Source organism: Hemicordylus capensis, chromosome 1 (assembly GCF_027244095.1).
Source record: "Hemicordylus capensis ecotype Gifberg chromosome 1, rHemCap1.1.pri, whole genome shotgun sequence".
In the NCBI taxonomy this organism is placed as follows: domain Eukaryota; kingdom Metazoa; phylum Chordata; class Lepidosauria; order Squamata; family Cordylidae; genus Hemicordylus; species Hemicordylus capensis.
In genome coordinates this window covers 155,085,864-155,098,725 of record NC_069657.1, presented here as the reverse complement: position 1 = coordinate 155,098,725, position 12,862 = coordinate 155,085,864, and the positions used below count along the sequence as shown (strand labels likewise).

The following is a 12,862-nucleotide window of genomic DNA, read 5'->3' as shown; positions in this document are numbered from 1 at the left end:
TTGTGGAAGTGGGAAGTTTGCAATGGAAGTAGTGTGATGCAAGTGCCTGTGTGCTGTTATAAGTCATTGTGCAACTGCCCATCCCCTCCACACCGCCAGGGCTTCCTTTCACATGTGCAGCATCACTGGTGGGTCAGAAGCTGTGCAGCATGATGGCCAATGGCAAGATTTTTACCAGATTTGAATTTCAACCTGTCTCTTTAAAAGGATGCAAAGAAAAAAAGAAAGATAATGTCTGCAACTATCTGTATTCTATCAGCATTATTGCCTGTTTGCTTTTAAAATTCTTTATTTATTACCATAGAACTCAAATGCTCACATTGAGCAGGCAATAAAAACACTAGGAATAATTAGACCTTCCATCAGTGAATCCCCAAGGAAATACATTATCATTTAAGTATTCTTCATCTCACTCTTTTCTCCCCTCTTTGTCCCACAGGGTGCCCTGACAATTTCACAGATTCGAAATGTTTAAATCCCATTACAGTTTTTCAAGGCTGCATGAGGCTCATCTTTATTGATAACCAGCCCAAGGACCTCATTTTAGTTCAGCAAGGTTCCCTGGGGAATTTTAGTGATTTGCGAATTGATCTCTGTGGCATCAAAGACAGGTAATTATTCTCTCTCCTTTTCTTGTGTTTTGTTTTCTTTCTTCCAAGCGGCTTATAAGTACAGTTTTCTATAAGTGAAAAGTTATTGATTTTAGGCATAATCAGGCTGCAAATCAGACATAGCACTGCAAAGATCCAGGGTATGGTAAACAGAATAAGGTGCATGCTCGCTCGCTCTCCCCCCGCCCACCACCCATGGCAGCTTTGTGGGAGATGGAGTATGCAAATTAAATGAAGCTGCAGATTTGTGAAAGGATTAAATTTTATGCACAAACAACATTTGATTGCTTTGAAGTTAGAAAGGAGGGGAAAAGAAAAAGAGATGCTGTTTGAATAATAAAAACATGTCATCGCCTTCGTGCATGTGCAGGTTGGTCTAAATGGATCATTTATGGGTTGCATGCTATGGTGTGTGTACCATAACATTTCTCTAACAGAGGCAGAGTAAAATTTCCCACATAGGGGAAATCAAATAGGCTGTTTTCACGCACAGGGGAAACAGGCTAAGGAAGCCCACTTCCAAAACAAGGTTAAGGGAGCAAGCGCAAGATATCTATATTTACAACTTCAGATCTTAAAGGGGACTTTCTTGGCCATCTGTAGTAGGTAAGAATTGTCTTCAGGTGACAAGGCAGGGAATCTTTACAAAGTTGTGTTCTCTGTTCCCTTCGTTCTGTTCAAATGACTACCATTGGCCAGTCAATTGAGATGGCTTGTGGGTTAGTCATTTTTTGTGGACTTGTTATTTGCAAGTAATGTGTCTATATGACAGCTGAAATAGTTTGTTGAGGGAAGATAGAAGATTTCTATTTTACTGCACTTAATTGCACAGCAAGGAAGTAACTTGCCTTGGGAGCAAAAGGTTGCTGGTTCAAATCCCTACTGGTATGTTTCCCAGACCATAGGAAACACCTTTATTGGGCAGCAGCAATATAGGAAGATGCTGATAGACATCGAGCCAGGTCTCACGATCACTGAGACCCAGTTCGTAAGAGTGAGTGGAGAGAGCGGGCTAAGCCCGCTCTCCCCGCTCACGATTAGAGCGGGAGCCCTGGGCAGCCGGATCAGCCGCCCACACGATTGCTGGCTCCGTGACAGAGCCAGCAGGGGCTGGGGAGCTCATGAGCCGTGTGTCCCCCGGAAGCTCCAGTATGCCCTGCGTGAGTGCACAGGGCATACTGGGGAGACCCCCGGAGCCGGAGTTTCACCTCCTCTCCAGGGGTCTACTCATGAGTAACAGCAGTGCAGAGCCCTTCTGTGGCTACTCACAATCTTTAAAACCAGGTTTGCGGAGCACTCACTCCGCAAACCTGATTTTAGGGCAGGTGTAGTTAGGCGGGTTACCTGCCCAGGAACCACTGGGCTCGCAGCCGAGCCTGGTGGTTCACATGATGGGGCGAAATCGGGCTAGCCTCCACTAGCCCGATTTCACACCATCGTGTTAATAGCCTCATCATCTCATACTGAGCGGGATATGGCAGTGGTAAACCCTTCCTGTATTCTACCAAAGAAAACCACATGGCTCTGTGGTCTCCAGCAGTCAACACCAACTTGATGGCACAACTTTACTTTACTTACCTGAATCCAAGACTAGGTTTTTTAAAATAAGTTCCTCAGTGTTTGAAATTAAGGGATCATCTTAAATTCAGGTTACTCATCCTTTTGGGTAAGTATAACCTATATTTAACTCATATTTTTAAGGGGGTTATCTTAAATTCAGGGTCTTCTTCTATTAAGGTAAATCTGTGCATTGACATTTTACCCCATTAAAAATATACTGTATTTGTGAGAACATCTTCACCTTAAGATTCTAATTGATTGATTTCAAGTTTTAAGATTTGAACTTCAAATTTCTAATTAATGTCTTGGTTTGGGAATGAATTAAGAAGTGACCCACTGGATAAGAGACTAAAGGACTATCTATTCCAATATTTTGTTTCCAACCGTAGCCAGCCAGGAGCCTTCAGGCAATAGCCTCTCCTGCTGTTCCTCACCAGCAAATGCTATTCATTGGAATACGGGCAATGAATATGGAGCTTCCACTTCAGAACTAACAGCCATTGCTAGACTTCTCGGACTCCTCTATGAATTTATATAATTCCCATCTAAGCAGGGAGTTGTCATATCTTGCAGGAAGTGCCATAAATTAATTGTGTGAAGATGCAGTTTGTGTGTGTGTGTCTTGAATCTACTGCTACTCCATTTGAATCTCATGCTACTTCATGAGAGATGGAAGAAAATGTCCCTCTATTCCCTTTCTTCAAAACATGTATAATTTCATGGAGAGAGGAAGTGTACTGGGGAGAGAGTGTTCAGAGTTGGGCGGTGTACAGTGTTGTTTCTTAAAAGTCATTCCCTCCATATGCCAGAAGATAAGAGCTGTATAATTAGTGTTAATTAAGCCAGAGCTTTGTTAATGACCCAAAATAAGGTTTTAATGCATTGAAGCTATTCCCATGCTTAGTGTGGGTATCTGTCACTTTTCCTGGAAGAAAGGTCCCATTTCTTGGCCATCTTACCAAAATCTTCATGGCAGAGGCGGCTCTCACTGGGGCACAAAGGGGGCATTACCTTGCCAGTCCCACATTCTTGGCAGTCCCCCAGCACAGTACCTCCAGTGACTGTTGCTGGTGTCTACCTTGTGTGTATCTGTTTTGTTTTGTTTTTAATGTGAGCCCTTTGGGGACAGAGAGCCATCTTATTTATTTATTATTTCTCTGTGTAAACTGCCCTGAGCCATTTTTGGAAGGGCAGTATAGAAATCGAATAAATCATCACCACCACCACCACCACCACAAAATACAAAGATCTACAAATTGAAATTGAAAGGCTGTGGCAGAAAAAGACCCAAATAATCCCAGTGGTAATTGGCGCCCTGGGTGCAGTTCCAAAAGACCTTGAAGAGCACCTCAACACCATAGGGGCCACAGAAATCACCATCAGCCAATTACAAAAAGCAGCTTTACTGGGAACAGCCTATATTCTGTGACGATATCTATAACAACAGCAACAACATTGACAATAAAATTCTGGCATCCCAGGTCCTTGGGAAGGACTCGATGTCTGGATAAAACAAACCAGTCAATAACACCTGTCTGACTGTGTAATCAAGAAATAATAAATAATATAGTGCCTTAGCATCGATCACTATGTGCCTTTCTTTTCTCCCTCCCGCAAGGATGGGCAGCGGCTAGCCCAGCCGCTGAGCAGACTATGGAAATTTGTATGCAAAATGGGAGCACTCAGTCTGTAAGCAAATGGAGTTCAGAACAGGTAGGGGCCTGGCTACCTTTCTCCAGCCTCCCCTTCTCCAGACTGGGAAGCCAGCCCTTTTCTCTTCACTCAGTACCCTGACCAAGCCCTCAGAAGGCATTGGATTTATCCAGCATTTGCTGGCAGCTCATTTCTTTTCCTTTTTCAAATGCCACTAGCAAATCTTGGCAAAATTCAAAGATCTAGTGAACAAGGGGAAAAGTGGGAGATATGGTGGACTGGCACTTTTCTGGGTAGTTCTTTTACTAACAAGCAAACAGTCAAGCAGCCCCGTCTTCCCTCTTTGGGACTTTAAGCAAAGACTCATGCTCACTCCTTTATTTTTCTCTTACTCTCTCACCTCTCGAGAGTGAAAGAGAAGGAGGAGGCTTCCAAACAAAACAAGGAGGCTGTTCTCACAGCTACAGGAAAACAGGCTAAGGGAGCCCAGCCCGCCGGGAACCTGATGAAACTGCTGGGAAACTGCACGGCTCCTGGTGGTTAGTCCGCTTTAGTCCCCCCCCCCAAAAAAAATGAGGTTAGCGGAGTGAGCGCTCCACTAACACCATTTTACTGATCATGTGCTGCCACAGCATGGCTCCACACCAGTAGACCCCCAACTGGGAGACTACAATCAGCCTACTGGCCTTGGGGGTCTTCCCAGGATGCTCCACGCACTCCATGCGGGGTATCCTGGGGCTTCCGGGGGCCAGGCAAACCCCAGTCCCCTCCACCCCTGCCAGTTATGTTATGCAGCCGGTAGTCATGTGGGCGGCCAATCCAGCCGCCCAGAGATGGCTCCCTGCTTGTCTGCAGGGAGAGCCTAGTAAGGCTCTCCACACTGCTTGTGTGGAGAGCCTTAAGCTATTTTACCTGAAATTACTAGTTGGAAAACTTCACACTTATCCTGTTTGAAATGTTTGTCTTTAATGCAAAAATATGTTTGTTTTAAAAATTCTAAGAATACTGCCTTTTCTTCATGGGCAACCTAACAGGCACAGCTAGGAAACCAGGGCAGTCAAAAATGGTCAACTAGCTCCACCACTCTATAGTCCTTATGCCATTTTTTTGTTTGCTGCTGGTTGTTTATTTTGTTTTATTTTTGTGTGTGTGAGGAGGAGGAGTATTGAAAGGAGAGGTTCTCGGCATAAGTTCTTTGGACAGGTTTGTGATTTATATGGCTTAATTTTCAAATCTGATAAAGAATTCTCTCAAGTAAATTTTCCCAAGAACTGCAGCCAATTATATACAATTTATTCCAAATTAAGCCTTAATGAACTCATTGAGGCTTACTCCCAAGTAACTGCTGAGTGTATAGGACATATCCCTGAAATGTATAGGACATATCCCAGCCCAAGGACATATCCCAGAAATGTTTATATTGTGTGTGTGAGAGAGAAATAAGGCTTCCTTTTTAAAAAAAGTATTGCATGCCTATATGTGTGAGAAGAAAGGAAAATTTGGCTCCTTGTGTTGTCAAATACAATGTGGTATTTTCAGGCAGTGTTAATCGTGTAAGCAGGTGCTACCTGCAAATAAGCACTCAAGATTTAAAACCTCCCTCAACCTCACTAAGCTGATCTTCTTAGTTTAGTTCTCCATGGGATGAGGAGGAGGAGGGCTGAGATTGCAAGGAGGGGAGAAAAAGGAGTCAGTGCTGGTAGAAGAAGCGATGGAGCTACTGACGAGAAGATGCAGCATAGGGACAAGAGAGAGAGAGCGAGTGGGCATTGCTACTTTTCACACTGACATCTACCATGAACCACTCTAAGGGCAGGATTCCTTTACTCACAGAGCCAACTAAGCAGTGAATTAAGCACTAAAGAGCCAGCTGCCAAGTGTTGGTGTGAATGAAGGAGATTCTAGTTGAGACAAGTAAACAACTTGATGGAGAAAACCATGGGCTGGTGATTCACTTCTTTTTAACTTGGGTCTGTACCTGCCTACTACCCACCTAATGGCACAGCGGGGAAATGACTTGACTAGCAAGCCAGAGGTTGCCGGTTTGAATCCCCGCTGGTATATTTCCCAGACTATGGGAAACACCTATATTGGATAGCATTGATATAGGAAGATGCTGAAAGGCATCATCTCATACTGCACAGGAGATGGCAGTGGTAAACCCCACCTGTATCCTTCTAAAGACAACCACAGGGCTCTGTGGTTGCCAGGAGTCAACACTGATTCAATGGCACACTTTACCGTTATCGTTATCCTTGGCACCATTCCCTACCCCCACCCACCCACCCCCAGCCCCAAAGAGCACAGTAGCTGCCACTGCTTCACGGGTAATATTACTTAGAGCTGGGAGAGCTCTATCTGCTGCTTGTATGCTTTCCAGGTTGAATTATTGCTGGTTTATAGATTATACCTTGACTTCAGCTGCCTTGGAGGCTTCATCAGGACGAGGGAGGGAAGGAGGCAGAGGGGCCTGCTGGCTTGTCAGCTCTGCCTCTGCTGAGTCGATTAGAGTTTCAACCTGGTCCCCCTGCTCTGGTTCTTCATCTGAGGAATCCTTCTCCACAACCCGCATGGGAGTCACCACACAGTGGTGGGTTGTGTCTGTAAGTTCTAACTTAACCAGATGGTGAGCCATCCATGACAATGGGGAGATGACAGGAGTCCCCACCCATGGAACACCACCCTGATAAGAGCAAAAGACCAAATCGATCATGTGACCAGCATCGTTTGTTGGTCCAGAGACAAACTGGGATAGGCCCATAGTCATCATGGTCGCTATGAACCCTTGAGCTGCTCCCGACAACCCTGTCCCAAAATGAACATTGAAGCCCACCACCACCAACAGACTCTTTGCTCATCTGTAATCCTTCACTGGGACTGCACTTCATTGTTTGTTTTATTGTGTTTGTACATTATTGATTTTATGGTTTACTTCCTGTTTACCCTTCAAAGAGCATCTTGAAGCAGAGGGGTCTGGCAGCTTCCCTTCCTTCCTTCCATCCCCCTGCTGCTCCCCCAGACCCTAACAGCCTTTGCAGCAGGGAGCAAGCAGGGAAGAGAGAGAAGGGCTGCTGCTGGACACTAGAAAGGGGAATAAAGTGAGTAAGAACCCATAGAGTAAATGGGCATAAGCTGCCTAAATTGCTCCTTAGCAAGTGCCTGCTGGCTTTGGTAATCCCCTCCTTCCTGCTGGCTTTGGCTCCAAAGCAGCTTGCAAACCGAAGCAGCTTTCAAACTGCATGGAGGCTGAAGCTGGGGAGAGGGGGCTGCTCTAGGGATAGGGAGCTCCCCTTCCTTCCAACGTACTCTTTCATTTCTTCTTGTCCTCCTGTGTTGCTTTCCCAAGGCTTCCTGCAGCTCCAGCCAGCCCCCTTCTTCAGGAAAACACTTTCTTTTTGTCTCCAGGCACATGTTTCCTTCTTTCCAAAGTCAGCATCTTAGTTTGAAAAGGTGGAGATGTCAGGCTCAGGCAACGCCTCTCTCTGTTTCTCCTGCTGTGCACGTGCTGTTGCTGAGTCCCATAGCCACAAAGAGCTCCTTCCCTGAAGCTGGCAGGTCAGCGAAAGGCAGAGGAAGCAAGGGAGCCACGCGAAAAGCGCACAGTCCCCAACCCCTGCCTAGCAATGACCAATTGGGGCTCTCCAAGAGACTGTGTTGGGGGGGCAAAAAGCCCATCTCGTGAGAGAGGCTGCAGGCTGGGTAGGGGCCAGGCAGCCGTACTGAAGGAGGAAGCTGGGGGGGAGGGAGGAGAGGGCTCATTGTCAGGTGGCAGCAGGGTACCCATGCAAGGGATGCTTCCATCATTGGAAGCAGTGGTACCCAGGGCATCTGCCATGCCCGGTTACCCTCCATCTTGAGAATCATCGGACTCGCAGGCGAGCCTGGTGGTTCAATGGCGGCTAGCCCACTTGAGAACCCCTCCCCTAAAATTAGGCTAGCGGAGCACTCACTCTTCTAATCCCATTTTACTGATCATGTGGGACCATGGTGTGGCTCCATGTCGCAGCAACACATGAGTAGACCCCTAACCAGGAGGCTACAAGCAGCCTTCTGCCCTCATGGGTCTCCCCAGAATGCCCCACGTACTTGCACGGGGCATCCTGGGACTTCCATGGGCCAGGTGGCCCCCGATCCCCGCCACCCCTACCGGCTCCGTGACGGATCTGGTAGTCATGTGGGCAGCTGATCCGGCTGCCCAGGGACAGCTCCCTGCTCATCTGCAGAGAGAGTGAGCTAAGACCGCTCTTCCTGCAGAGCCTGGTAAGACTCCACATACTACTGATCGTGCGGAGAGCCTCAGTAAGTCTCAGCTCTAATCCTCCATTTCTGATAAAGCAGATAAATTGAATGTTCTAGTTTTTCAGTAGAGAGGACTTTTATCTGTCTTTTTTTTTTTTTTTTTTTTGGCCAGAAACTACAATAAGGATAACAAAATTTCTACAGAGCACATGGATGACTTTGATGAACATGTAGCAGGTATTTTAGGCAGCAAAGAATCTATGGAGAGGCACTAAGTTTACAAAAGCAATTTCAAGAGGTTTCAAAGGGACTTGGTGGATTACTGGATGATGGACACTATCATCACAGTCTCTGTGGAAATCTAGGTGGATCCAATTAACAGCAAATAAATGAAAACTCACAAGGACAAAATTGAGGGGGGGAAATGGCTCAGGGAAGTTTTAGTCCTTTCCTATTACTTTGCCATCATTGGTTTCAAATGCAAAGATCAGAGGTTACAGACAGGAAAAGCAGATGTTTCAATATGGTTGATGAAATATAATCCATCTTCTCCTGCAGCATTAAAACCTGAAGTTTTGCAATAGATTCTAGCAATCTGAGTTGATAGGTGTGAGAGCTGTGGCTTATCCCCTCACTCCCGACTATAACCTGGCTTTACAGATATGTGATTACAATTTTCTGCATTCTTTTCACTCTATCTTCTCTCTCTTTCCCTTCTATTGTTTTCTATTCATGTTTTGAAAATGGAAGTTCTATTTAGCTCAGACAGTATGGCACTGAAGACCCATGGCTGTAGAGGGCAAATGCCTTCAAGTCCTGATTGTGGGCTTCCTAGAGGCATCTGGTTGACCATGGACCTTGAGTTACATTCAGTGGAGCTCTTTTTATGTTTTTATGTTTCCCATTGTCTATCTTACAGTTCTGAAAATAACAGGTCAGGTCAGCCAGGAGAGCTGCATGGGAATATCATGTCTTAAATTATGTATGCAGCTGAAGTTTTGGATTTAATACTTGTTGGACCATCAGGGCCTGCTCATTTGAGCTTCTCATGCTAGTTCTGTTCTGCCCTCCCCTCAAACACCTGAACTGCAGAGGGGACAACACTTGTCTTGTTTGCATTAATGGCAGTCTTGTGAGAACACTATTGGCTCTTGCAAGAGGTCATCAACCCCTAGTGGGGTTTGGGCATTTTAGCCTGGGCATTCTAGCCTGGCCCCCCTTGATGCAGTGTCATTGGTTGTGCTTCTGCCACCTGCCCTTCCCTCTTCCTTCAGCCTTCCTGCTCTCTCTTCCTGGCCTGTTCATCCAGAGTCAGGTAGGAGTGTGCCTTTCAGGTCTCTACTCCCAGTGCTTTTATTACAGTGGGGCTGCGATCCGGGACATTACCATTGTCCCCATTTGTCCAGCAGATGGACTGGGGGTGGGGGCTGCCAAAGATACTTTAAAACAAAGCACAATGGTCCATTTATTACTATGGCTCTGCCTCTGGATGACCCTTTAGCCTCATTTTGACTTCCAAGTCCAGGTAGTATGAATCTTCACAATGCTGATCAGCTTTCCAGATCAAAGGGAGAAACTCACTCCAGGGTGCTTTCCAGATTACCTGCTCAACAGCGGTAAAATGCTTCGGCGTTGAGCAGAGTGCATTGAAACCGTAAACAAAGGCGGTTGTGCAAAGCCACCAGCAGTGTCCAATCTGGAAAGCACCCAGTACAGTGTTTCCCTTTGCAGAGAGAGCTGGGGCATAGTTATGCAGTGAGCTAGAATGAAGGTGGAGCTAGCTGGCAAGCGCCTCTCCCCCCCCCCCCCCGCCTGCACCCAATTCACAGTACTCGGGTACAATAACTCCTGAACAGGACTGCATATAGATAGGCATTTAAAGGGAAATGTCGACAATAGACCTCAAGTGTCATTACTTTCTAGTATCTTTGGTGCTTTTAATGCCTTGGACAAATTTGTTTACTATATTATTAATATAGTAAACAAATTTGTTTACTATATTAGGGATAATTGTATCAGTTTAATCTGTAACTTTGTTCCTGAAGAACTCTGCAATCAATAAGCAAAAACAAGCTATGCACTTTACTCACCCTCATTTTCATTTGCTGTTTCATGGAATGCCTCTGAAAGCATCTTTTGAGCAAATTCCTATGGGCCAAGCTGCACCTTCCCTTAAACCCAGAAGTAGTCACTTTGGGGACAAATAGCCACTTTGGGGGGTGGAAGAAAAACAGCAGAGAAGGAAAGTGGCAGTCACTGTGTGCACCAAATTGAGACCCCATTAGTGTTCCCTCTAACTGGTATTCCCAGATGTTGTTGACTACAACTCCCATAATCCCCAGCCAAAGGCCACTGCAGCCACTGCTTGGCTGTTTAGGGGCCTAAGAGGACCACTTAGGAATATAGGAAGCTGCCTTCTACCAAGTCAGACCATTGGTCAGTCTAGCTCAATATACGGACTGGCAGCAGCATCTCTAAGGTTACAGGCTGGAGTCTTTCTTTGTTCTATCTGGAGATACCAGGGAGGGAACTTGGAACCTTCTGCATGCAAACATGCAGATGCAATTCCCAGAGTGGTCACATCCCCTAAGGGGAATATCTTACAGGGCTCACATGTAGTCTCCCATTCAAATGCAAACCAAGGCAGACCCTGCTTACCAAAAGGGACAATTCATGTAAGCCTGTCTGTTAATGGTGAGTTGAAGGGAATCTGCAGTTTGGCCCTCTGAAGTTGTGGCTGCTATTCAAATTTGGCCTTTATAACATAGGGGTCTCCTTGCTGCCTGCCTGGATCTCCCTCATCCTGCCTAGCTTTCTGCTTTGAACTTTAATTTCAGGCTTATGTTTTTTTCTCCCCTCTCCAAAACTTGTATTGCTTGCATGTGTTGTGTTATAGAAAACAGACCACAGGGAAATTAGATGTTATTGTAGGGGGGGGGGGCGGTTTAAGGGAAAAGGAAAGGAGGGGGAAATGAAAACGGAGTTGTTTTGCACATGCCAGCTCTTCTCTAATATTTAATTTGTGGGATACAGCTGGTCTCAAATTATTAATTTCTTTTCTTTAAATAAAACTGGCCATGGAAACAGGAGAATTTCCCTCTAATTATGCCCCATGTGTTCCAACTATTTGTTTTATAGCGAAATCAAATTCCCTTGCTGGAACTGAAGAAGTGAATATTTAATATTGTCTTTGCCCGGAAATAATTAACCTGCAGTGAGCTGTCATGAGAGGCTGATGGATATTAGGGGTGGGCATTTGTTTCCAGAACAAGTGGAATGGAACAGGATCCATTTAGTTCAGGTTCCATTCATTCAAAACTGAAGCCAGCAGCACATGAATGGTCTGGATGTGTATCAATGGAATATCGCAACGCCATTCACTGTCCAGTTGTTTCTCAGGTGTTTAATGATTTCTTATTTTATTTTATTTTGTTTGTTTGTTTGTTTTCATTTATACTTGTTTTTGCTGGGTCCTGTGTCAGGAGTGGCATGAACTCCAATATGCAGCTGTCCCCTGATGGGTGCCATCTTGATACCCATAACCATCGCAGGATCCAAATTGTCCCTGGGAAAAGGGAAGAATAACTACTGGGTGTTTATGCACACCTATCGCTGCAAATAATTCAAATCCAAGAGCAGTTTAGAATATGTCCATAGGAAGTATAGTTTTAATAGGGATTCAGGTCACTTTGTTACAAAGAGAGAGAGGGAGGGAGGGAGGGAGGGAGAGGATGGCAGGGAGAGAAAAATACATTTCTAGAATGTTCTTAAAGCGGGGGGGGGTTGCTCTGAAATTGTCCTGAGGCAATACGGTCAGCCAATGGCTTCACATTCCATTCTTTAAGTGAGGATGTCTGCTAGTGTGCAGAACAGTAGCATAGGGAGGGCATAGGCAGCCCATGTTCAGCCGGCCGCCCCCGCCCAACCCGGCAGTGCCTCTCCCCCTTGGCACCCCTTCTCTTTCTACTCTATGTGTGGGACACTCCTTTTCTCCCCATCATGAGCAGTGGTGACGGATGAACAGTGGGGCTGTTCCCTCAAGGAGGCTGCCATCGCTGTGCACACAAGGTGTGCTGGGGGGCTGCCACTGGGTGCCCATCATGGCAGTCCCAACAGCAGCTGTGCACAGGTTCTTGGCTCCAATTACATTTCCGCCCCTGGTGCTCCTTCAACAATTTGACCCAACCTGTGGGACTCCTTGCAGAGAGAAGTTAGCTTCTCCCTAACAATATTTACCTTCTGCCATCAGCTAAAACTTTTCTGCTTATTTAAGCTTTTTTATATGGGTCAGCTGCTCATTCATTGGTCTTCTTTTCACTCAAGTGCTTCCATTTGTTGTGCTTCTACTGTATGCATAGTTTGTCTTTGATACTGGTTTGCTGTTGTCTTGTACATCACACTGAGTACTTATTGTAGAAATGCAACTTAAACAAACAAGGAAGCAGAGCAATAATGAAAGAAAGCTGCAGGATGGACGTCTCAGACTAGCCAGCCTGAAATAGAAGGGAATGATCTGCTTATTTCAAGTCTGGGCACTTCTGCTCTACAGTGGCCTGCTCTTCTTGGCAGATTTGTTTGGAAATTCAGGCCCATTCTGCTCCTTTGCTGACCGTAATACTGCTTAAACAGGCTGGATCATGCAGTTGCTGTTTGGGTTTCCCTATCTGATGTTCCTAGAGTGTGTCTGACAGGGAGGCATAATAAAACTGAGAAATGGCATTGCCAGCTCGTGGAGAGTTGAGTGCTCCTTCTGTGATAATTATCTGTTGAGGGTTTGTTTATTATTTGTCAAGAGCAAG

The 12,862-nt window shown here is 45.7% G+C and overlaps 1 protein-coding gene across 4 annotated transcripts in view; it reads left to right on the top strand.

Moving 5' to 3' along the window:
* Window positions 1-12,862, top strand: part of CNTNAP5 (contactin associated protein family member 5) — a 593,632-nt gene that overhangs the window by 301,461 nt on the left and 279,309 nt on the right. For all 4 annotated transcript variants that reach the window (XM_053258168.1, XM_053258161.1, XM_053258176.1 and 1 more), the window contains one exon: window positions 440-611. In XM_053258168.1, coding sequence (XP_053114143.1) covers window positions 440-611 — 172 coding nt within the window. The remainder of the gene's footprint in view (window positions 1-439; window positions 612-12,862) is intronic.